This window comes from Colius striatus, chromosome Z, assembly GCF_028858725.1.
Source record: "Colius striatus isolate bColStr4 chromosome Z, bColStr4.1.hap1, whole genome shotgun sequence".
In the NCBI taxonomy this organism is placed as follows: Eukaryota; Metazoa; Chordata; class Aves; order Coliiformes; family Coliidae; genus Colius; species Colius striatus.
The window spans coordinates 75,961,421-75,985,428 of record NC_084790.1 but is presented as its reverse complement, the minus strand read 5'-3'; the positions used below and the strand labels follow the sequence as shown (position 1 = coordinate 75,985,428).

The 24,008-nt window shown below is 52.7% G+C and overlaps 1 protein-coding gene across 6 annotated transcripts in view; it reads left to right on the top strand.

Moving 5' to 3' along the window:
• RUSC2 (RUN and SH3 domain containing 2) overlaps positions 1-20,953 on the top strand; it is a 62,622-nt gene extending 41,669 nt beyond the window's left edge. For 4 of the 6 annotated variants that reach the window (XM_062018446.1, XM_062018447.1, XM_062018449.1 and 1 more), the window contains 11 exons: positions 1,312-3,390; positions 5,283-6,056; positions 7,197-7,397; positions 8,537-8,680; positions 10,377-10,453; positions 13,614-13,788; positions 14,686-14,791; positions 15,783-15,829; positions 17,308-18,280; positions 18,945-19,118; positions 19,371-20,953. In XM_062018446.1, coding sequence (XP_061874430.1) covers positions 1,419-3,390; positions 5,283-6,056; positions 7,197-7,397; positions 8,537-8,680; positions 10,377-10,453; positions 13,614-13,788; positions 14,686-14,791; positions 15,783-15,829; positions 17,308-18,280; positions 18,945-19,118; positions 19,371-19,551 — 4,824 coding nt within the window. In that variant the 5' untranslated portion in view covers positions 1,312-1,418 and the 3' untranslated portion in view covers positions 19,552-20,953. The remainder of the gene's footprint in view (positions 1-1,311; positions 3,391-5,282; positions 6,057-7,196; positions 7,398-8,536; positions 8,681-10,376; positions 10,454-13,613; positions 13,789-14,685; positions 14,792-15,782; positions 15,830-17,307; positions 18,281-18,944; positions 19,119-19,370) is intronic. The other 2 variants (XM_062018450.1, XM_062018452.1) reach the window with 2 other exon arrangements.
• Positions 20,954-24,008: the final 3,055 nt, after the last annotated feature.

The window sequence follows — 24,008 nt, the reverse complement described above, 5'->3', positions numbered from 1 at the left end:
ATGTTAGATTGCTGATCAAGGGTGTTTGGGCTAGAGATTTCAGAGGAAGTGCTCTGTGAGAGCACTAGGTCATTTTTTAATCCTTCAGGATCATGCTGGATCACTGTTATCTTTTGTTGTTTCTCCCTCTCCTTGCTGCCTTAGCTGCTCTCCCATGAGCTTGTCTGTGTTGCCTTCTACACTGTGTCTAGACTGAAAAGTGTAGAAGGGAAGAGAGAAACCCTCTCAAGACTGTCCTGGGGGCACTTGAAGGCTTTGGATTAGATGGGGAAGGAGGAATAAATATGTTATCTGATCTTCCATATCAAATGCTGGTGAATCTCTGTGTTTATGAGAATCTCCTGTTTACTGAACACCAAGGGAGTGAGGCTCTTAATGCTCTGCCTGTACAGCTCCACGGACTGCATGCTGTGGCAGTCATACTGTTTGTGGAATGCAGCAGGTGTTAAGATAGCAGATAAGTGCCTCAGATAATGTGGCAGAATGTCAGAGAACTGTGGACCAGGCAACCCAGACCACAAGAGCTGAGGCTTAACCATCAGCAAGAGGCAAGCAGAAGCAGTGTGCTGTATAGGACCTATTTAACTATGACTAGTGGTTCTCTGGCATCTCACTGAAGTCATCCACTCCTCTTCACATGAGAGGCCCTTGTATGAATAAGTAGTTTCATGCTTTGGCATGCTCCCCTGGTGCCATTAAAAGAGCTCAGGACTTCATGGGGGCTCCTGGATTTTGGAGAGGAGTGGTTGTTTCTGCTTTCCCGTTCCAGTCTATTCCTACTTTGCAGCTCTGCCTGAACTTGTGTGTCCCTAACATTGCAAGGCCTGACAATGCAGTTCAATATTTGGTTCTTAAAGGAAGATTTGAGTTACCTAATGATATTTAATCCAGTGTGAGAAGATGGACTGCTCTCACCAGAGTGCAGCATGTCACTTCAGACCCTGTGCTGTCTGCATGTTTTCCCATGAGCATACCATGCCATCTGCAGCAAGGTCTTCGTTTGAAGCAAAGCTTGTGCAGCCTTTTGGCCACTTGAGTGAAATCAGTTACTCCCTTTAGATAAGCTTGCAAGGGTTCAGCTGGAAGCACAAGTATTGTTCCAGGAGTCTGCAGGAAGGGGGACATGTTTGTCTTACAGGTGATGCTGTCACTGAAGGTGACTCGGGACCTTGTGCTGTGATACTTGTGCTGGCAAGGACCAGCCTGTTTGGTCCTTGTCAGCGTAAGAATCTTCAGTCAAACTAAGAGTGCTTTAAATAGTCACTGCCTTTCCTGTGGGGTGACTTCCTTTGTGTTTTTGTCTTTCTCTAGGCACTTGAATTTCTCCATGAGAAGTGTCCTCCGTGCCTCTCATGTGCAGCCGTACCTGTTCATGGGTAGCATCAGCTTAACTGATGTCCTGAAGAGCATTTCTCACCATGGATAGTCCACCCAAACTGACTGGTGAGACGCTGATTGTCCATCACATTCCCCTGGTGCACTGCCAGGTCCCTGATAGGCAGTGCTGCTCCGTGAGCAAAAGGACCAACCCCTTCTGCCAGCCAGAGCTCAGCATTACACGGGCCTCTGCCCTTCCAGACAGAGACATTTCACAGACTGACTCCTTGGTGTACAGCAGCTTTCTCCAGACCTCCGAAACCACAGCAGAGGCTTCAGGCAACAAAGAAGGCAAAGCAAGGGATTTGATTGTCCCTAGTGTCAGTAAGAGACACAACCCTTTCCTGCTGAGTGAGGGTGAAGACCTCAGCATCTTTGGGGATGACTTGGGTCAAAAATCTTTCCACCTTCACAACTCACTTGTGTCTGGCAAGCCTCCCTTTCATCTGCACGAGCTGGCCTTGCCCCCGTTCCACCTCCACGACTCCAACAACATTGTGAAATCCTGGAACATGGCCAGCCGGTCCGACGTGGTGGATGGGCAAGAGGATAAAATCAGCAGTGACGACGTCCAGAAGAGGAACAACGTGAACAGGTGCCACCAGGCCTCAGAACGCATGGATCTGGATGAATGCAGCTGCCATCGCGGCGGCTCCTCCAGCTTCTCCTTTGATGGTGGTGACCAGGAGTGGAACCAGAACGCAGGTGAGTCGATGAGGAATCAGGATGTCCTCCACAGCCGGACGTGCAGCTGTTCCAGCTCCGAGCTCCAGCACTGTCGCTGCTACAGTTCATCAAGTCAGTCTGAAGGGATTGACCAACAGATGGGCTACATTAGTGACTCTTCCTGCAACAGCTCTGATGGGGTGCTAGTGAACTTCAGTGCCCTCTACAACAAAATGAATGGCCATTCTCGATCTAACCTGAATTCAGCCAACCTGTCCTGTGACTCTTCCTTCTGCAGCCACTCAGACACAGGAGCTTTTTACCTGGATTTGCATTCATCACCCACAGAATCCAAGATGTCTTGCGAGTCACATCACCCAGAGAGTTCAGGGAAGATGTGTGAGTGTCAGCACTCCTCCTCACCTGTCCTTGATGCTAACTGCAACTCCTACCACCTCCACTGTGAGCCTTGCACTTCAGAGAGCTCAGACCTCACTGCCTGCTTCCAGAGCCAAGCTCGTCTTGTTGTGGCCACTCAGAATTATTATAAGTTAGTCACGTGTGACTTGTCTTCCCAGTCATCTCCCAGCCCAGCAGGATCTTCCATAACTAGCTGCTCGGAAGACCATACCAAAGGTAGCCCAGCCCAGCCTACTGAGTACTATCTGTTTAGACAGCCTGACCTGAGACAGGAAGAAAGCAATGTGGAGTGCATTGAAGAGGAGGTAAAGGGAGAATCCGCCCAGAACACGATTGAAGGTCAGGTCTACGTGAATGTGTCACCACCTAACCTCAACTCAAGCCGGCAGCGCTCCAGGAGCTACGATCAGAACCTGGACAGGAGCCCCGGCAGCAGGCTGGGCTCCCTGGAGCGCATGGTGAGCTGCCCGGTCAAGCTGAGTGAAAGCCCAGCAATACCCATCCAGAGTTCTGCCCCAAAGCGGGTGACGTCTTTTGCTGAACTGGCTAAAGGCCGGAAAAAGAATGGCATCTCCCCACCACTCCGTTCCAGTGGTGATTCCTCCTTGGAGTTCTCCCCTATTCCTGAGACTCAGCGGGATTGCCCAGCCTTCCTTGAAGAAAGAGCTCGCCGCAGCCAGAGTCTTCCACCCATGCCCTTCATTCACGGCCTGAACCGGAGCTGCGAGGGCTTCTGTTTGAGTCACACTTTTGGGGACAACCAGGCTTTGTGTTCCACCAAAGACTCAGTCTCCACTGAGAAGGTCCCCAGTGGGCATGGGGCAGGTGAGCAAGCCACTCTCTCCCAGCTGACGGAGGCAGATGCCAGCTTCTCAGGTGGCTCTGCCAGTGGCCACGGACAAAGAGATGTTAGAGCCCAAGCAGACGGTAAGGAGCCAAACTAGGCAGAATGCAGAAGTAAAAAGAAAGGCTGCTCTTTGGGACAAAAAAGGGGAGCAGCAGAGGAACCTGCCTGGCAATGGGAGACCAGTGCCTGTGCACTCTGTTTCCTGGTTTGCCACTCCCTGGGCCAAAATCCTGCTCTGCTTATTTCAGACCCAAATCAGTGCAAGTTTCTTGTCTTTGTCTGTCTTGAGGTTTTCTGCAAACCTCTCATATTGTGTAAGGGAGAGCATGGCATTAGCAATTAGTGCAGCTTGGAGGACTGTCTCCCCACCAAGGCATTGTGCTCCTCCAGTCCATGAGAACCCCCTGCCTTTAGCTCACAAAACAGAAATGTGAAGGGTGCTCAGCAGAGTCATGTTGCCAGCAGACAAAGGGAACCGCTGGAAAGTTGATAGCCTTTCTTCTATGGAGACACATGGGGCAGAGGTGAAGAGGAAAGAGGCAGTCTCTGCTGGGACTTACAGTGTGAATCCTGCAGAGATTAGAGTTTTGTGTCCCTGCTGAAATATCCTGGTCCTGTCCTCCACAGTGCAAAGGTTCCTAGGGAGGCTCATTGTCACAGTTTCTTCTGCAGGAAAGCCTGTAATGTGAGTTGCTTTCCGCCCTGATATTGCCATGAGGAAGCTGGGCATGTGAGCATGTCATTGCCATGGCAGGTGTAGGAGAGATTTTGGCCTTTGGAGCAAGAGCTGCAAAGGTATTGCTGTGAGGAAGCTCCTGCCTGCAGCTGGGAATAGAGGCAGAGCTGCCTTGCACCAGCTGAGAGCAGCATGCAAGCCTAGAGTGTCTGAGAAGGGACTAGAGGGAAAGCAAGCCCTGCAAAAAGCTAGCTGTAGTAAGAAAGGCCTGTCACTCCCCACAGGCAGCAGGTAATAGCAGGACTGTGCCTGGGATGGGTCCTTTGTCCCAGGATTTGCTGTGGGCTGAAGGACTGGAAGGGAAGTGAGGGAGAAGGTGCCACACTGCGATGGGATGTCTTGTGGCTGGTGATCTGGGATCCCAGTTAGCCCCATGTGTGCATCCAGTGTTGTGTGTGTTGTGCACCGAGTGCACAGCATGTCACACTTCAGCTGTGTCCCTCTGGATGTTGTGGCCCCACCAGGAGCTGGAGGCATGCACATACAGGAGATCAGCCTGGCATGCTCCCTTAGGACATCCCTGTCCATCATTTACTGTAGCAGACCTGCTCTTTTCAGGGCCAGAAGCTCTTCTGTTTCTGCTGTAGTCCTGACGTTGTTGTGAATATCCTGCTTTATCTGGTACAGGCAGAGGGGTAAAGGGAGCTGTGTGTTCAGAGGGGAGACAGTTCCAGGAGGAAAAAGAGGGAGGGAGAAGGGGAAGCCAGCAGCCTTCCCAATAGCACCAAGTGTGATGTGGGATGCAGAGCTGTGGTACTGTTGCATGTAATGCTTGTGCTTGACTGAGTCAGTCCTTGGCCCATGTGGGAGGGAACACTCCTTTGGGATAAGAACTTTTGCTGTGCAACGGTGCATTTGGGCATGTCTGTGTGGAACTGCCTGGTCAGAGGCAGGTTGAGGGCAGGCACTTGGGACCATGCCTTTGTGATGTACTGGGAGCAAGGGATGGGGAAGGGATGTGAAACTGGTGACTTGCTGGACAGACGAGTTCTACTTTTCCAGACACCTGTCAGCAGCTGGAAACTGCACTTGGGGACACATGTCTTTACCCTGACAACTCATGATGTGTGTAACCAGGTGACACTGGAACCACTCTGACTGTGTCACTGGCCTCTGGCTCATCCTCGTCCTCCTGCAGCTGAGAGCACATTGCTCTTTGCTGCTACGATCTGTGGGACTGATGATGACTGTCCCTCTGCCTGTCCTCACACTTTATCCCCCTTTCTCTCCTCTAAGGTGGTGGCACAGACAGCAAGCCTGTGGTACGCTACAGTAAGGACCAGCGTCCCACAACTCTGCCCATCCAGCCCTTTGTTTTCCAGCACCATTTCAGCAAGCCAGCCAAGGCCCGTGCTCTGCACAGCCATTTTGCCTCCAGCCTTTCTCAGCTCTACAGCTTGTCCAGCAACCGGCCTGCCAGCCATCAGATCTCCTCCAATTGCCAGTCTTCAGCCTCGGCCCCCTCGGCGGAGCCAGCGGTGGGGAGCCAGGCCCACAGCACGCTCCTGACCCAGCGCTCGGTGGATGGAGCTGCCTCCCGCAATGACAGCTCCGTTAAGAAGCCTGCTCCCGAGACAACCCGCCCATCCCCGCTGGGAAGTTACTCTCCTGTGCGATGCAACGTGCCTTTCTTTCAAAGCGTGGACTCCTCTTCCTCACCCACTGCAGAGAGAGGTGGAGACAGCCAGCCCCCCAGGAGCAGGTCCTGCCCCGTCTCTGCCAGCCTGCTTCCCACCAGGTCTTCCCCTGCTGTCAGTGCCTCCCAGGCCACCAAAGGTGATGCCTTGAGGCAAAAGGAGAACCTCAAGCCGGTTCCCAAGAAGGAGGCATCACTGGAGGCAAGCCCACCGGTCTCTGAGTACCACCTCCATGGTGGGTCCCTCCCACCACTATCGATGGGTGCTGTGCCCGTGAGCAGACTTGCAAGCCACGCAGAGCCCCACTGGAGAAGTGGCAGTGAGACCAGCAGCTCTGTTCCCTTGAGCAGCATGGGAATACGGCCCCTCAATGGTAGGTACCCATCTGCCAAGACATGCTAGTCTGGAATTCTATGATGTAAAAATAACTTTTAAGCAGCCAACAAAAACAGCAAACGTAGAAGAATTTGTAGAAATATAAAAGCTAACAAAAAAAGGAAACAAAACAAGAGACCTAGAAAACTTACATAAAGCCTACTTCAGAATACTATTTCAAACCCACAAACAAATATAGCACTGGCCCAGGCTGCCCAGGGAGGTTGTAGAGTCTCCTTCCTTGGAGGTGTTCAAGACTCGCCTGGACATCTTCCCATGCGACGTGATCTAGGTTGACCTGCTTCTGCAAGGGAGTTGGACTGGACGATCTCTAATGGTCCCTTCCAACCCCTATGAAATATACATGGAGAAGAATATACATGGAATATCTCCTCTTTCTAGTAATGAGGAGTAGGACATGAGGAAATGGGCTCAAGTTGCACCAGAGGAGGTTTAGATTGGACATCAGGAGGAACTTTTTCACTGAGAGGGTTATTAAGCTGCCCAGGGAGGTGGTGGAGTCACCATCCCTAGAGATATTCAAAACACATGTAGATGAAGCGCTGAGGAACATGGTGATAGGCCTGGCAGTGTGAGGTTAGTCTTACAGGTCTTCTCCAGCCATGATTCTATGATTCTGTCTCCAGCTTCCTATGGCATATGGCTGCTCCCTATAGCATATGGCTGCTCCCTATAGCACTACCCTTTCTTACAACCACAGCCCAGAGCAAAATTGCATCTAGGTTCTGCAGTGCCCAACAGCCCCCACCATCACTTTGCCTGCAAAAGAAAGTCCTACACTAAGAGCATGTCCATCTGGTCCTGACTCCTACACTCTGTCTCCAGAGATGGCAGTGTGGGCTTCTGATCTTACAGCACCCCATGCCAGGTGCTTGCACCCCAAACCTGCTCGCTCTGTGCCTGCACCCACAAAGCTGCCCAGGCTCCTGCCCTGCTTTGCCAGGCCACGGCCTCTGCCTCCCTCCGTGCACGTATGCTAACATCCTGAAATGCTGTTGGGCTTTTCACTAATGACTTGTCTCTCTTTCTCCGTCCTTCTGCTTTCTCTTCTTCCCTCTCCCTCCCCGTTTCCCCTCCACGTGCCCCTGTCCGGCGCTTCCTGCTTGTGGCATCGTAGCGAACCACCTCTCTCCCCAAGCACTGAAGTGGCGGGAGTACAGGCGGAAGAACCCCCTGGGTCTGGACCGCATTTCAGGGCTGCCCACCTTGGCAGGCAGCCTGGACAGAAGGCAGCAAGAGCCTCGGCTGAACCGGGGGAACCCCATCTTTGAGCTCCCAGGCTCTCTCAACACCAGCCATTTCCACTGCAAGCTGAATGGTACGCACCACCTTTCTGCTGGGGAATCTCCTGAGGTGACCTTGGGGCACGCATCCAGTATCCCTTGGGGCTCAGGTTTGGCCTGGCCTCATCACTTCTCTACCTGCTCCAGGCTGGAGAGATGATGCATCTGCTCCCAGTGGGGCAGAGAGGTACAGGAGGAAGGTTAAAGTCGCCTCACTTGATGGTTACAATCTGTGTGGAGCCTCCCTTCTCTATGAGCCAAGAGCAGTCAAGTCTGGCTGTGAACTGGATCAAAGGGGAAAACGAATGTCCCAAGAGCCTGTTCAGATCTCAGAAAGTGCTCCTGGACTGTATCTAGTTTTAGTTCATGTCTCACACAGGAGCTGAAGATCCTGTGTCTGTGCCCCGCAGTGTTTGCCTGTCTGCCCCAGCCCTGGCAGCATGCAAAGTGCCGGGCTGCAAGCTTTTGTGGGGCAGCCAGCAACACTGTAGGGCTTCATAGGGCTCTGTCTTCTTCATGCTTTGTCCTTAGGGTCTTCCCTGTCCTCCAAAACCCATGCAGGAAGGGGTGAGAGGTGCAGGCTGCTTTTAGCTGAACCTTTGGGATTCCTTTGAGATGAGCAGTGTGGTCTGTCTGTGGGAGGGAGAGCATTCTTCAGGCCAGCCTCAAGTCATGGAAGGAGTCTCACAAAGCTCTGCACCTCACTCTGCCAACCCAAACCATTTCTCCATCCTTCCTTCATGGAAGGGTGCCTAGCATAGAGCTGGGGAACCAACCAGATGGAAATCAAGCACATGCAAGAGATGCTGCAGAAGTTACCCTTAGAAAACAGAGGCCATCCCAAGAAGCAGGAGGAAGACATGTAGATTGTGACCTGTGCATGCCTGTGTGTGACAAGTAGAGATCCTCTCTGTGCTCTCTTCCAGCACCCGTGTGCCCCTAGTGAAGCTGGGGTAGATGTTGGGTGGGCTGTGGGGTTGAACTGTACGGGCTCAGTGAAAACCATTGCTGGGAGGGTAAACTAACTGCAGCCTTGCTGTCCCAGCCTTGGGCAGGCTGTGGGGAAGACTGCTACTGGCGCAGGTTGCTTCTGGGAAAAGAGAAGACTGTGGGAGAGGCTTTATTATAAGGGCTCAAGGCTGATCCTTCTCCCTCCAATGTCTTTTCTTTGCAGGACAGTCTATGAGGCAACTCCAGCTTACCTACACTGACTTCTTCCCTGACTACTTCTCACTAGCAGAGAAACCCCCTGCAGAGTTCTGCCTCTCCCCAGATGGCAACACAGAGTCTATCTCCATAGACCTGCTGCAGAAGAAGGGTGAGTCTGTGCATTTCTCATGGACAAGAGTGTGGTGCGGCGCAGCATAAGGCGAACTGACGCAAAGTTTTCAGCTCTTGGCCTAAAAACCAGACTCAAAGCCTGAAACCAGGCTTGAAGCCTGAAGAACAAAACCAGACTCGAAGTCTGAAACCAGGCTCAAAACCTAAAAAACTAAACCAGACTCGAAGTCTGAGACCAGGCTCAAAGCCTGAAAAACCAGCTCCAAGCCTACTTCATGCGGCAATCAGCCCAGGGTCCGATTCTCAGCTGGGTGGGAAGAAATCAGTCCTACTCAATCTGAGTGATAGCAGAAATCTTCTTCTTTATTGAGAGCAAGCTCTAACTCATATACACAGCAGCTGCAAAGCTAGCTCAGCAACAGCAGCTAACAGATTCCATTTTCTTGCTCATCCTACTTGCGGTTTCTGCGACAAGCAAGCTCCCTCACATTTTCCCATCTTGTTTTTCCCCAAAGTTGTTTACCACCTTTAGCCGAAAACAGCCCGACCTTGAGGGAACAGAAAGCGGCCTGCTGTCTACGTGACAGCAACTGCTTTAACCATGGCTCTGACTCTGGTCTTGATTGTGCATTAAATTCATATCACTAGAGCCCAGGCTGCCTTGGCCCAACGGGCCTAGCATTATACCCCGGGATCCATGTCCATGCTCCCTCATTTTTTCTCCACAGCAAACAGTGCTTCTCTCTGTCTCATCTCTGTAGACATAATGGTTTCTTACCCTGTCCTTCTGTACCATAGCAACGTAACTACATGTCCCCCTAGACTGATGACTGTTTCCATGGCAGGTTCTTGTGTCCTGTGCACCATGCAATATGCCAGGCTGTGTTTGAGCTGCGTGTCCTAGGAAGTGTGATTAGAAAGGATCTTAAGTTCACAGGAAAGGACAGAGAGAGCAGGCAGGCATGAGAGTATGACCCTAAGTCAGGGGATGCTGCCACCACTCTCAGAATGCGAGGGTAGGCCCGTGTATCTGTGTGATATTTCTAGCCTGAGATTTTGTAATTTAGGTAAAAGATCTGTTGGGTCTTACATGGTAAGTTGTTTATATAAAGGGGTGGGAGAAAGGATTCCAAAGCAGGACAAGCTATGGCTGTGATGAGACCCATGCTAGAGGGAGGGTCTTGCTCTGGTTACCAACAGCTGATTCGGTATCATTTCAGAGGCAAGGGATACACAGAAAGGACCCCATGCGTTGGCCAGTGATATGTTGGTGATTTCCAGAGGCAGCTTTCTCCTCTATCCCACTTCTGTTCTTGCATCATACTGATGCGGGTGTCTGATTACCTGCCACTGGCTTGCTACTGAAAATCATGACATAGCTTGCCAAATGGATGGCTTCTGCCCTATAGGGTCAAAGCAGCAAAAGACTGATTGCCTCAGACCTCATATCTCCCTTCTCAAGAGGTGATGTGTGGAGGTGATGGTCCATGTTCCTTGGGAGTATTGACAGGATATTGCATGCTTCAGACACTTCTAAGAATTGCCCTACTGTCAGGCTGATAGATGAAGCAGCAGGCACAGATTTGATGAGGAGCTGAGAGAGGTTCTGCATGGTGTTCACAAGAGAGGGCATATGTGCTGACATGGGCTTGAAATAGCCCTGACTGGTTTGTTCATGAAGTCTTTGTCTGGAAGCCCCTCAGGCAGCTCTCTGACTCATTCTTTCCCTGTAGGCCTGGTGAAGGCAATCAACACTGCTGTTGACCTGATTGTGGCTCACTTTGGAACCAGCAGGGATCCAGGGGTGAAGGTATGTGTTGCTTTCAACATCATGAGTGTCATGGAAAGGGTGGAAAAAGATTGCCTCTTCATTCTCTTCCAATCAAAAACTACAGGGTGTCCAATGAAGACAGCAGTACCCAGAACAAACCAAACAAAGGCGATGGCACATGATGCAGCAGATGGTAAATCTCTGATAACTCTTGCTGCATGGAGGTGGGAGTGCTAAAACAGTATGTGTATTTAAGGGAAGATCAGAAAAACACGGGGAAAGGAAATTAATTGAGGTTTGTGGTGGTTTAGCCCTGGCTGGATGCCAGATGCCCAAGTCGTTCTGTCACTCCCCCTCTTAAATTGGACAGGGGAGAAAGAAATATAACGAGCAGTTTGTTTGTCAAGGTAAGGACAGGGAGATCACTCAGCAATTAGTGTCATGGGCAAAACAGACTCAACCTGGGGAGAAATGCTTTGATTTACTTACGAACAATCAGAACAGAGCAGGGAAATGAGAAATAAAACTGAATCTTAAAACCTCCGCCCCTACCCCTCCCTCTGCCTGGGACTCTCCTTCCTTCCCTCCAGCAGCACAGGGGATGGGGAGTGGGGGTTGTGGTCAGTTCATTACAGATGGACTTTGCTGCTGCTGCTTCTCAGGGGGAGGCCTCCTCACACTTCCCACTGCTACACTGTGGGGTCCCTCCCACAGGAGACAGTCCCTCATGAACTTCTCCAATGTGGGTCCTTCCCACGGGCTGCAGCTCCTCACACACTGCTCCAGCACAGGGCCTGTCATGGGGGAGCTCCTCACACCCTGCCCCAACGTGGGTCACCCACCAGGAAAACAGTCCTTCAGGTACCAATTGCTCCACCCTGAGTCTCTCACAGGATCACAAATCCTGACAGCAAACCTGCTCTGGCATGGGCTCCTCTCTTCCCATGGGATCCCAGGTCCTGCCAGCAACTTGCTCCAACATGGGCTTCCCACAGCGTCACAGCCTCCTTCAGGCATCCACCCGCTGCAGCGTGGGCTCCTCCACGGGCTGTGAGTGGGTCTCTGCTCCTCATGGTTCCCCATGGACTGCACGGGCACAGCTGCCTCACCATGGGCTGCACCACAGGGCACAGGGGAGTCTCTCTTCTGGTGCCTGAGCACCTCCTTCCCCTCCTTCTCCACTGACCTGAGTGGTTGCAGAGATGTTTTCACATTCTTACTCCCTTCTGCTGCTGCTGCAGTTTTGCATCTGTTCAGCAACTTTTTCCCCTTCTCCAGTATGTTATTCACAGAGGTGTTACTGACCAGACCCAGGTCAGCTGTGGGTCCATCTCAGAACTGACTGGTATTGGCTCTGTCAGCTACAGGGGAAGCTTCTGGCAGCTCTTTGTTTAAAGAAGTCACCCCTGTAGCCCCCCCACTACCAAAGCCTGGTCCAGGCAAAACCACTGCAAGGTCTAATACACAGGTACCAGTAATGTCCAGCTTGGTTGGTCTCTGAGTTTAAAGTAGTTGTAGGACAAGTATTAAGGGCAAGTATTTTTTTTTCCTCTGGTTTGGCTCTTTCTAATGTATTTGCTCACGTCTTTTTATAAGAATACCAGGCCATCTGGCCTTCTGATCTGATGCAGTACACAGCTCTTTTCTCTCATACAGTGGAGAGTTGTCTCCCTCCCCCACGTGTCCCAGGATTCCGTTCTGGCACTGGTGCCAGGACACAGTGCAGTGTCCCCAGTCCCTCCATGTGTCACAGGGCTCCATAATGATAGAAAAAGTGCTGTAGTAGTTGCCCATCTGGGGCAGCTGGGCATCCCCTATGGCCTTTACCATGGACCCACTAGCTTCAGAGTGCATGAGGGCTGCCTATGAGGCTGCCTGTCTTTGCCCTATGCTCCCCTCAGGTCTCATTTCTGGAATAGTGTGGAAGCAGAGCAAGATTGTTTGTTTGTACCAGGCAGTGTCTGCAGCCTCGTGACACCCCAGCATGTTTGTGGTGCTTCCTCTCAGTACTGAATGCTCTGCTTCACTCAGGGGACTCTGGGGCAGCAACATGACACTATTCAGACTTGACAACTGCCCTGGAGTGCCATCCCCATGGAGAAACCTGGCTGGGACAGATTCCAAGCCTGTTCAAATCTTATCTCAGAGCCCAAGGTAATTTGCCCCTAATTACAATTGTTGCTGATCAGAGATTGTTGTAACAGGAGTTGTTGAGATTGCTGTGGTTTTTTAAGGCTTCACTGTGCATTTCCTGTTCTTGCAGTGTCAGTTTGGGGAATAACTGAAACATTCCTCTACTGCTTTGCTTACCAGACAAGGCTGTGGTTTTGTCTTAAGCGCCAGTGTGCGGAGGGCTGAGCATTCACCTGTCAAAAGGCAGCACCAATGCTGCCACGCTCAAGGGATCTGACAGGATTATTCCTGACCCAGAAGTTCAGTCTCAGTTCAAGGCCTCTGAGGACCCATGCCAACTGTCCAGCATAATTCCAGCTCAGCTGCTAAAATCTGTGCCCTGAACACAGCTGCCTGGGACCACCAGCGTGACATGCAAGGCTTGAGGCTGACCGCTTTGGATGAAACCCTTTGGCGGTTCAAAGGTTGTGTGTGTGCAGCAGAATATGTCCCTGCTCTACTGATGCTGGTCTCTTACGTGCTTCCTCACCTCAACCTGAGCTTTGTCCATCCATTTTGCCCTCACCCTGTTTATTTATAGTAATCCCTAGGAATTATAGCTCGGCATGTCACTGAGTTAAGTGTTCCTTAACCTCTCAGTGATGGCAGTTCCTATGTTGCTTGCTGCTTCCTGCTTCAAAAATAGCAACAAGAAAATCTACAGCAGCATAGAAATCCCCTGCTTTTTTTTCTTACTCCAGCAAGATATCCTTTTTATACCTGTAGGCAGAACCAAGCATCCCTTCTATTTGGAATATCATCTTCCCAAGATGGAATATTCTCTTTTCAAGTTGTTGCCTCATCCCACACTGGAGCAGATCTTGCAAGGAACAGTCCAGAACTAGTATAGGAGGCAGCAGGGGTGAAGGGGAAGAGTCTGCCTGTTCAGGAAGCTGCTGAGTATCATTGTAGGCTGGGGATTGCCTGCTGGGTGTCTGTAGTAGGCAAGTGGAGCTGGACGGTTTGCATGCATCTGTACTTTTTGAAGCAGTTACTGACACTCTCCTTGTTGCCTGTTGTCCCTCAGGCCAAACTTGGAAACAGCTCCGTGAGCCCCAACGTGGGGCATCTCATCCTGAAATACCTGTGCCCTGCTGTCCGAGACATTCTAAGTGACGGGCTCAAGGCTTACGTCCTGGACGTGATAATTGGCCAGAGGAGGAACATCCCCTGGAGCGTGGTGGAGGCATCCACCCAGCTAGGTATGGAGGGCCTGCAGACATGCCCGTTGCTCCTCAGTGCTCACACATTGTGGCTGGGAGGTGCTGAGGAAGTCTGACTGTGAGGGTGGGAATGCAGAGTGGGATAAACCTGGCTTCCTACACAGAGAGAGGTTTTCACTCCGAAAATTTCCCCTGAAATTTCCAAATCCTCCTATAACAGGCCCTAGCAATTAAAAAGGAAAATCTAAAAGAGTGCCTCATTTGCCTCTTTTAGGTTTCCAGGGTGTTCCTAGACCTTCATCTTTAGCTCTGCACAGCTGCTATGTAAAGCAAGAGCTGTGCTCTAGCCTGGTCTGTAAGAAAATTTGCACTCACACCTCCCTTGGCTCAGGCATGCCCACAACACGTGCACCCTCTGCTAGTACTACTCTGCACCCTGGATTGTGGCAGTGGCTACCATCCAGGATAATTCCTTTCTGAGGTTACAGATGGTAAGGTCATACTGATTTCTGCATCATGAAGAGCCTACATCCAGGGCTAGGAAGCCTCTTAGCCTGTCTGGGGCAGACCTCCACGTCTGGGGTTATCTCTGTGATTGTAGACATCCCAAATTATAACAACCCAATCAGCAATATTCTGTCTACCTGCTGATTTTGACCCAAGGTCTGTGATTGTTCCCAAAGTGTGAGAGGCAGCTCCACACAGTATTGAATCTCTCTGAAAGTTTTGGAGTGGCACATCTGGGTCAGACCATGACTCATCTCACTTGTGAGGTCTTAACTGTTGGGGTGGAGCAAGCTCATCTTGGTGTTTGGTGGAGAGGCAGCATGCATACAATCATGGACACTCAGCATCTGTCTTTGCCTTCATGCTGCTTCCCATGCTGCTCTTGCTTTGCTGACCACAACTAATCTCAACATTTTTCTTCTCTCATAGGCCCCTCTACCAAGTTGCTGCACAGCCTCTATAGCAAGATCAGTCAGTACATGGAGCTCACCAACCACACCATGAGGTTTAACGCGTTCATCTTTGGCCTCCTCAAGTAAGCAGGTTCCATGGGCTGGCTGCATGTCACTATCCAGGGCTGGCAGCAAGTGCAGGCACTGTGGTCAATGAAAAGACTTAACGAACCATAGGTGAGGGAAGGAAGAAACTGTAGACCTCAGGGAACTCCAGAAGCATAAAAACCTACACTGCTAGACCAGGACTGAGAAGAGGTGGCTATATCCCACTAAAGAACATTGTCAGCTTGTTTTAGCTGCAAAACATTTAGGTGGGAAAAGTCGATCTGTCAGGGTTCATGTAAGGTTAGACATACGTATAAATTACTCCTGGAAATCCCTGCCTAAATCACTGCTTCCCAGAGCTGCGACTCTGGATCCAGGTTCTGGAGGAGAAGTTGCCCTGGTCCAGGATTCATGGCTGGCCCTTCCAGGTTGGATGAGGAGAATGCATGCTACACTCACTGCTAGACAGAAGACAGCAGTGATGTCTTTTTGCCAGTGAAGGGATGTGTGCTGCTAGGATAGTATGTCCTTGCTCCTCTCCATTGGTCAGCAAATCTGACCAGGATCTCCAAATGTTGGAGGACCCCTGCAAGCAGGAGCAAGCTCTCTCTGCTCTCCCAACCCGGGCTGCCTAGCTCTCCCCAGCTGGCACAGGGTACCAGCACGTTTTGGCCCAAGCCTGCAGCAATGATCTTGTGTTTGCAGATGATTTGCCCCTTCCATATGAACCCTTCTCAGCAAAGCTAAGCTCTGCCAAGGACAGGGGAGCTAACTGGCAAGGAAGCTTGCTTGGAACATGTTTGTTAGGGTTATGGTTGCACAGTGCCTCATGTAAAGCAAACTGTATGGCTCTGATGGTCTGGGTAGCTGTGGTCTGTGCATGCTGATGGAAGTCCTTTCACTAGGTCTTGAGGCTCACATGTCCATGCTATATAAATGCCCTTTTCCAGCTATATTTCTTTTTTGTAGAATAGTGAGGACTGATTTTCACTCTTTCTTTCCCTGCTTTTTTTCCCCTTCCTGCAGTATCCGGTCCTTGGAGTTCTGGTTCAACCACCTCTACAACCATGAAGGTAAGGCTGTGGGCTGCAGAGGAGTCCAAATTCTGCACAATGTAGAGCATAGGAGGGACATGCATCTCTCTTGTTGGTCTCAGCCTAGGCTGCTCTCCTCTGCTCTGAGATGAAGGACTAGACTGTATACAGTCCCAGTATACCAGGGAAGTCTCAGGTGCAAGTCCAAGCTCCATGCAGCTCCTTCCACTTGAGCCTGGTCAGCCATGTCCTTCCCAGCTGCAGCTAGTACCCAAGACTAACAAGTCCAATGCAGGTCTCAGCCTACCTGCAGGAGATGAGATCTAAGCCTCCCCAAATTTCTATGCTCCTTGCCCAGTGCCTGAGAGCTTGGCACAGCTGGAGGTGTGAACACTTGGCTGAAACACTTCAGACACAGGATGTGTAAAGAAATGGGAAGGATAACCTCCTGAGAAACAGAAAGCCAATTTTACTGGGTCTGTTCTCTCAACCAGAAGTGTTTCTAGCATGTGCAGATAACCCAGGAGCATGACCAAGCTTCCTGATGCCTAGAAGCAGTGTGACAAAGTGCTAAGTACAGAGTGAGACAGACACCCTCGACCTGCTGGGTCCCCTGGCAGTGCTGCTGGCACATCCCGTGCTCAGCCCAGGGCCCCACGCACCACAAGAAGTCCAGCCCAGTATCTTCTGGCAAGCCTGGGGGCTGACAGCAGACATTTCCCAGGTCTGGGTGTGCAGTCAGCACTTCCCTCTGGAGAGAACAGGAGAGCAGACTTGCCTTTGTAATGAGCTGTGTGGCAGGAGAAATTTTCTGGAGCAGGAAATGACCATCTGTTTCAAGAGCTGGAGGTGTGAGCAAAAGCTAAAGCTGTGAGGATGATGAAGGCTCAGCACGGGGGTTGGAGATAAGGTGCAAGCCCTGTCTGAGGTGTAAGTCTGTTATCTCATTGGGGCCAAATGACCACAAATGCTGTTCCCAGCTCTCTCCCTGGGAGTGAGAACTGACAACAAAGCCAGGGGCAGGGGAGGACACTGTGGCTGTGGTCAAATGAAGTGAATGCTGCAGGTAGAAATGCTAGTTCATTTTCTGCTGGGATCCACTGTTCAGCCCAGACAGGTTCCTGGAAAGACTGTATTTGACTTTCCCTGACACCTCTCTCTGCACAGGACTGTTACTGGCCAGATCTGCAGCCCCTTGTTCATTTCTAGGAGCTGGAGAAGAGAATTTTAATGTGTGACAGCCCTTTGATGCTCTTTATTCTCTTCTCCCATGATGTTTTGTAGCTGAGGTCATCCTGGTGGATAGTCTGACAGGCAGGTCCAGGCTGGAGGCAGGACCTGGGCCAGACTGCCTAGAGCTCACAGAACATCTGCTGCTTCTTGACCCCACTGCTGAGCCTCATGTCACAGCCACAGCTGTGACTGAAAACTAACATCCTGTTCCCATAGCTTAAGCAGCTTCTTGGTGGCTTGGCAAAGGCGGCAAGGGCCACTAATTGTTGTCTGTTGCCCTACAGATATCATCCTGGCACACTACCAGCCGGTGGGCTTCTTGTGCCTGTCTCACAGTGTATGCCAGCCTCTTTTTGAAGAGCTGCTGCTGCTGCTCCAGCCTCTCTCCTTGCTGCCCTTCAACCTAGACCTCCTCTTCGAGCATCACCTGATGCAGATGGGCAAGGAGCAGCAGCAACAGAAGGAGCTGCTGCGTGTGAAGCAGGACCTGCTGCTCTCTGCACACTCCACACTGCAGCTGATGCGGACACGGGGCAGCAGTGAGGATCCCGATGGCTGCAGCACTGTCCCTGAAGCAGGCAATGTGGGTGCTGGAGAGGGAGACATCTCACCAGGCCACAGGCTTCAGCAAGCCTCAAGCGAGAGGGTCAAGGGGGTGGGGGCCTCCTGCGGAGACGGCGACAGGGAGGACGAGCAGAGGAAGGTGCGAGAGGGTGCATGGGAGGGGAGGAAGGACAAGCAGGCGGGCTGGTGGTACCAGCTCATGCAGAGCTCTCAGATTTACATCGAGGGCTCAGCTGAAGGCTCGAAGTTCATCCACTGTGAGAAGAAGAAGGCTTCGAATGCTGTGCCCAGGTCAGCGGAGACCCACAAGGCACCACCTCCCCGCGAAGGGGTGGTGGAGGGTGCAGAGGCTTGCCCCATTGGTGAGGGCACCTTGGAGGAGAGGCCGAAGGTTGCCAGCAAGCCAAGTCTCAAAGCCATGGAAGAGCCCATGTTAAAACCCCAGGAGGTCAGTGAAGAGGTGAAGGAACGGAGCTGGCCCTTCTGGATGGGCAGCCCCCCTGACTCGGTGCTTACGGAGCTGAGGCACAGCAAGGAGAAGGAGACTGGGACTCAGCAAAAAGTGGAAGCAGCAGCAGCAGCAGCCCCCCAAGAGGAGAACAGCACCAGTGCATCAGAGGACAGCCAGCCCATCAAATGGGGACATTTGTTTGGGTCCAGGAGGGTGCAAAAAGAGCCCAAGCAGCCTAACAGGTATGGGCAGGGAGGGTTTGGGGCTGGGAAGGGCTGGTTAAGCCAGGGCTGCAGAAGTGCAGGTGGACATCAGGCCATTAGCCAACTGCTGGGCTATATCAGAGGCAATGTGTGAATGGAGAGGTCTGTTAGCTGTGCCCAGCCCAGCCGGTCTGCGGGCCTGCCTCAATTCCTCCCACACCTCCATCCACTTCACTGCTACCCTTGCTCAATCCACTTAACCAACTTTCCTCTTCTGCCTGAGCTGTATCTCTCCTATCAGGTCCTAAGCTCCCTTTCAGGGTGAAGGACTCCTGCTTCATGGCCCTCATCATCACCTCATGCCTCCCAAATCACATATTGAGAAGAGGACGTGCAGTCATCCCTGTTGTGTGTAACGTGTGAGGAGGCATGAAGGTACCCCATGTAGCTGAGAATTCCCCACACTGCTCCTCCATCTAAACCCTTACAACTGGCCTATGGCCACTAGAAAAGTCCTTCCCAGTCTAAGCCATGGTGTGTCTGGAGAGTGCTGAGCTTCCCCACCTGCAGACAAGTGTGGGTGCCACAGTGTACTTTGTGCACAGAGCCAGACCCCTAAAGCCTGACCCTGCCATGACAGCAACTGCTCCATGCTCCCAGCTACACTTCCCTGCCGCTACCTACTGCTGTCTCCTCCTTGCAGGTTGCCCTCTGGCTGGCTGAGCTTGGACAAGTCTGTGTTCCAGCTGGTGGCCCAAACGGTCGGCGCCAGCATGTGGCGAGAAGCAGCCCCCGAGCCGGAGCCGCCCCGTCCAGAGCCACCCGAAGCGGCCCCCGTGGCACGGCCATCCCAGGGGCTGTCTCCCCACCCTCCCTGGTGAGTGGCATGCCGTGCCCATCCTGCGGGCGCTGGGACATGGTGGGTTTGTGCATGGTGGGACACGCAGCTTTGTGCATCCATCTATCCCAGATCTGCAGTCTGCAGGCAAGGGGCAGCTGGGAGTGGGTTGGGAAGCAGGGGAGGTAAAGAGCGTTTCCTCACTGTCCTGTGCCTGCAGTGGTCTCTGGGCTTCAGCAGGGTGAGCCTCATGTGACAAGCTAACCCTTCCTCCCCTCTCTCTGCCTGCAGCCAGGTGAAAGCTCTTTGCCATCACATTGCCACCGAGTCAGGACAGCTGAGCTTCAACAAAGGGGATATCCTGCAGGTCATCTCCAAGGTGGATGGTGACTGGCTGCAGTGCAGCCTCGGCTCCGAGAAGGGGCTGGTGCCCATCATGTACGTCACCCACCCGGAGGACGAGGACTACTGATGCGGCTGGGAGGCCAAGCACAGTACTGTGGGCTGCCGAGGCTCCTCTGGGGAAGCACACCCTGACAGAGGAACAGACACAGCTTCTTGCTAGTTTCTTACCTTTCTTGCCATTACAGAATACAGTAACCATAGGTGATTCCTTCTTGCTCCTCCTTGTGCAGCTGCCAAAGGCGAAGTTGGCCCCCAGGGTCTTCTGTGAGCTGCACCTTGTCTTGCCAGGTGCCACCGTGCATGCAGCCCCACCGGGGACCACCTGAGCGCCCCCTCCCCACGCCATCACCAGTACCTATAGGCCGTGGACTTGTACATAGCAAGAGCCCAAGAAGTCCCTGCCAGGGCAGCACCGACTCTTTGCCCGGCTCCTATCACACTGGAGGGTGCAGAGTGCTGTGACATTGCAGGTGACAGGGGGTCACAGTGCAGTCTGCAGCCTTCAGCATACCCAGCATCATCAGCCTTGGGGGTGGGAGCACCGAGCGTTGGCACGGGCTCTGCAAGGCTGGGCTTGGGTTGCTGACCGATGGAGCAGCCCTGTCCTGCCATGGGCTGGTGGTGGCTAGTGGGTTGTGTCAGGCTGGGAGGCCTGGCCCTGCTGTGCTGCAGGGCTGGGTAGGGGGAAGGGGATATGTGTGCGTGTGTGTGTGTGTGTGTGTGTGGAGCAAAGGGGTGCATGGAGCCATGAGGAAGGCATGTGGATGTTCAGTGTTACATGGGTTGGGGATGGGTCGTGCCACCCTGTGTGGAGGTGGGTGCTTTGGGGGGTGGCCCTGTGCCCTCCACACTGAGCACGGAGCCTGGGAAGCCCTGGGTTGCTCAGTGGAAGAGGGAGGTGAAGTGGGGGGATGAGGGCAGGGTCCCTGATAGGGATAGAGACGTTCTTTGGAGCTGGGGGCAGTGCTCCTGGCAGGTAGATCAAGGGATGCTCCCAGAGGGAGATAGGGAGCCAGGGAGGGAGGGGGTGGTGCTCCCCTTGGAGTAGAGTTTCTGGTCTTGCTGAGCAGTGCCGGGGCGGGGGGGTGGGGGTGGGAGACAAGTGTTGTGCATGAGCACAAGGGGCTACTAGGGGATCCTGGGGTCTTCAGTAGAGTCAATGCCAGTCAGCCCATTCCTCGCCATGTTGGGATGGGGATCCTTAGCTGCCCAACAGGCAGGGAACAGTGTTAATGAAAAGGCCACGGCACTATTTGGTGCCTTGGCCAGGTTGACGCTGCTCGCAGCATTGTGCCTGGGTGGCTTCCCCGTGGCGAGGGGCCCTGGTCTTGCAAGGTTACCTCCTGCTTGTACATTGCTTAGCTGACGTTGCACCGTATTTAATTTGTATTTCCCCTTTAGAACGAGGCGTCTCGCCTTTATTTATTTCTTTATTTATGATGCATATTAATAAAAAAGGTGCTGATTCAGCTCCCTGCCATGCAGCCTTGTGATTTCGGCCCATCTCTGGGGAGAGCCTGAGGGTTACCTGTGCTGGGATACTGCACTGCAGGCTTCGTCCTGCCTCCACCACAACCAAAGTGGACTTTCTGACGGAGACAGGTTGCCCCCAGCTATCAGACCTGGCAGTTCAGGCTGAGGGGACTACATCACACCCTCAGATGATGGGAGAGTCTCAGGGAGGCAGTGTTGCTCAAGGTTCCTTGTCTTTGTGCCTTGTGGGTGCTGGCAGGGGACCAAGCAGGTTTCAGACAGGAGTTCACACCATTTGCTTCACTAGGGTGTTCCAGGTGTTTTCAGTAAGGTAAACTCACTGAAAGTTCATAGCTGGGGCCAGACTGGAACTTGTAACTTGTGAGCAGTGAGAGGAAGTCCTGAGCAGCATGGAAAGGAGGCAGTGGAGGATGGGTCACGAGGCTCAGACCCAGAGGCTGCAACAAGCTGTCCGTGAGGCTCAGTGGCTTCAGTCCCTCACATGGAAGGGTTACAGGGCTTTAAGATTAGACTGACATGAGCATTGGACCTCCAAGTCCAGCAGGAATAAATGAGTCCCGAGAGCCCATCCCTTCCTGTTGCACCTCAGTATCTCCCAGGAAAAAAAGCTCTGCTTGAGGCTCTAGATGTTTCTGGAAGGACACCATGATGAAGTTTGTTGCAACCATGTGGACAACCAGTCTGCTGAGGTGGAGTGAATTGAGAAAACAGTTGGAAAAAGAAATCCAGAAATGACACAGCATAAGCTCCTGTCCTGGCTTGGAGAGGCTCAGAGAAGCCAGGGCTCACACATGGGCTGTTTTAATTAACCTTTCAGAGAATGGGTTGGTCAGAGATGTTTACAAGTCACATGGAGCCAAACTGTTCTCCCCACATGCAGAGGCTGTCCCAAAAAGAGGACCATGTGCTGAGTCAGCCGTGGGGCAGGAGAGGGGATCTCCAACTGCCTGTCCTGCCAGCACTGGCATGGAGCAGCTCGAGGGGTGCTTGCTGCCAGGGCAGCCACAGATGCGGGGCAGGCACAGCGGGGTGGCTTAGCTCTCAGAGGCTGGGTTTGGGGTTACGGCTTTGGAGTCTCCAGCTGCTGAAGCCTTTTTTTGTGGTCACCTGGCTAAACTCAAGCAGGTCCTGTTTGGTGGCTAGCAGGTAGCCTGTCCCAGTCAGGAACTGGCCATGGGACACAAAGCCCGTGAAACCTTCAAGGCTGGATATGTCTGGGTGCTGCTTGTGGCCTAGAGGGTCAGCTGCAGGTTCCTGATGGGTACATATTGCTGTAACAATGGGGGAAGGCTGAGCAGGGAGAGGAGCTGCTGGGTGCTGCTGTATCCTGGAGCTGACCATGGCCCAGGGAGGGCAGCTCAGCCAGCCCCCAACACAGGATGCTCAATATCCCTTGGCACTCCTTCAGCTGGGACACGGCGTCAGGAAGGCAGGTGCTGTGGGGTGCAGGTGGTGATGGAGAGAGGGACGGGTGCTGGCGCTGACCCACAGCCTTCTGAGCATCTCCAGAGGGGATGGGAGCAGGTAAGGTGGTCATGCTGTATGCATGATCCCTTCTGGATGCTTTACTGAAACCAAATGCAGTGGCCCTTCACCAGCAAACTGTGCAAGTCCCTGACCTGATTACTGCACCATCTAAAGCCCCTTCCCAGTTTCCTGGTCACAAGATGTCTGCCACAACCAGCACCATGGGGTGACAGTGTGGCTGCAGGTGGATTAAGGGTGCATTGGGAGTCCAGATGCACATGGGAACCTGAGAGACTCGGCACATCACCAGTACAAAGGCTGTGACCGTGGGCCCTGGATGCCTGCAGGGATGAAGCTCTCAGAGGCTGCTGAGAGCAGGGAACAGAACACCAGCAAACTGCCAAGCTGGACGAGGGTAGGCTGGGAATGCTGAGGTGGGATTGCACTTTTGGTCAGAACAGACAAGAGGTGGGACACAGACATACATGGAGTCACGACAGACAGGGAGAGGTGGGACAGGGATGCACATGTAGTCAAGACAGGCAGCCCCAGGGTGAGCACAAGGCTCTGAGAGTCTGCGTCTGCAGCAAGAATTGTCTTCAGAGGGAGAGGTCTGGCTGAGCCAGGATGTCATGACCAGTTTCTGAGTACAGCCCTGCAAGCCATGCTGGCCAACAAAACTCACAGGAGAGCAGAAGGTGTCTCAGTGAACTTGGTAGCAGCCAGTACCAGGCCTGGCAGAGGAGTGTGACTGTCACATCACGACTGTGTGGCATCTGACAAAGAACAAAGAAGACACTGCATTAACATGGCAGCTTTTCAAAGTACCAAAAGCTGTTCAAGTGGAGGAGTGTCAGTGTGATAGAAAAGGGGCTGGTGCAAGGACTGCAGGCAGACGAGAGGCAGATGTCTCTACACAAGAGCAAGCAGGAATGTCAGTGTCCAAAGGAACCACATGCTGGAGGAGAGGAGGGAATACTTTTCTTTGCTATGCCTCTTCTGGCAACCAGACCCCATGCTCACCCCTGCCAGCATCCAGCAGGCAGCAACACATCCCCAGATCCCACAGAGCTCTGTGCCACAGCTGTGCCACACAAGGCAGGAGCCGCCAGGCTGGGGATGAGCATGCAGGTGGCTCTGACACCTCTGCAATCACTGCTTTAGGGACAGCAAACCACCTACGAGCTCATACTAAGCCCTGAGGGCTTTGTGCATGCTCAAAGCAGCTGAACATCCATCGTTCAGGTTAACCCAGCGGCAGCACAGGTTGGGGACAGACCAGCTCCCTGCACAGCAGCTGTCTGAGCCCAGGGTCACAGGACTTCCTTCCCAGGTCCATGATTGGCGTGACCCCGTTCGTAGCAGCAGCCCAGAAGTGCTGAAGCAGGACCAGGAGGAAGAGTTCTGCAGCACTGTCCTGGGACTCAGCACTGAAATCGGCATCTGCCATGCAGACTTCCTTCCTCAGCCCCTTTGCTGACTCCCTCTCTGCCTCAATGCCCCCATCTGTGCAGTGGAACCCACGAGGTTTCCTCTGAGTGAACTTCAGTGGCAGCAAGGCCT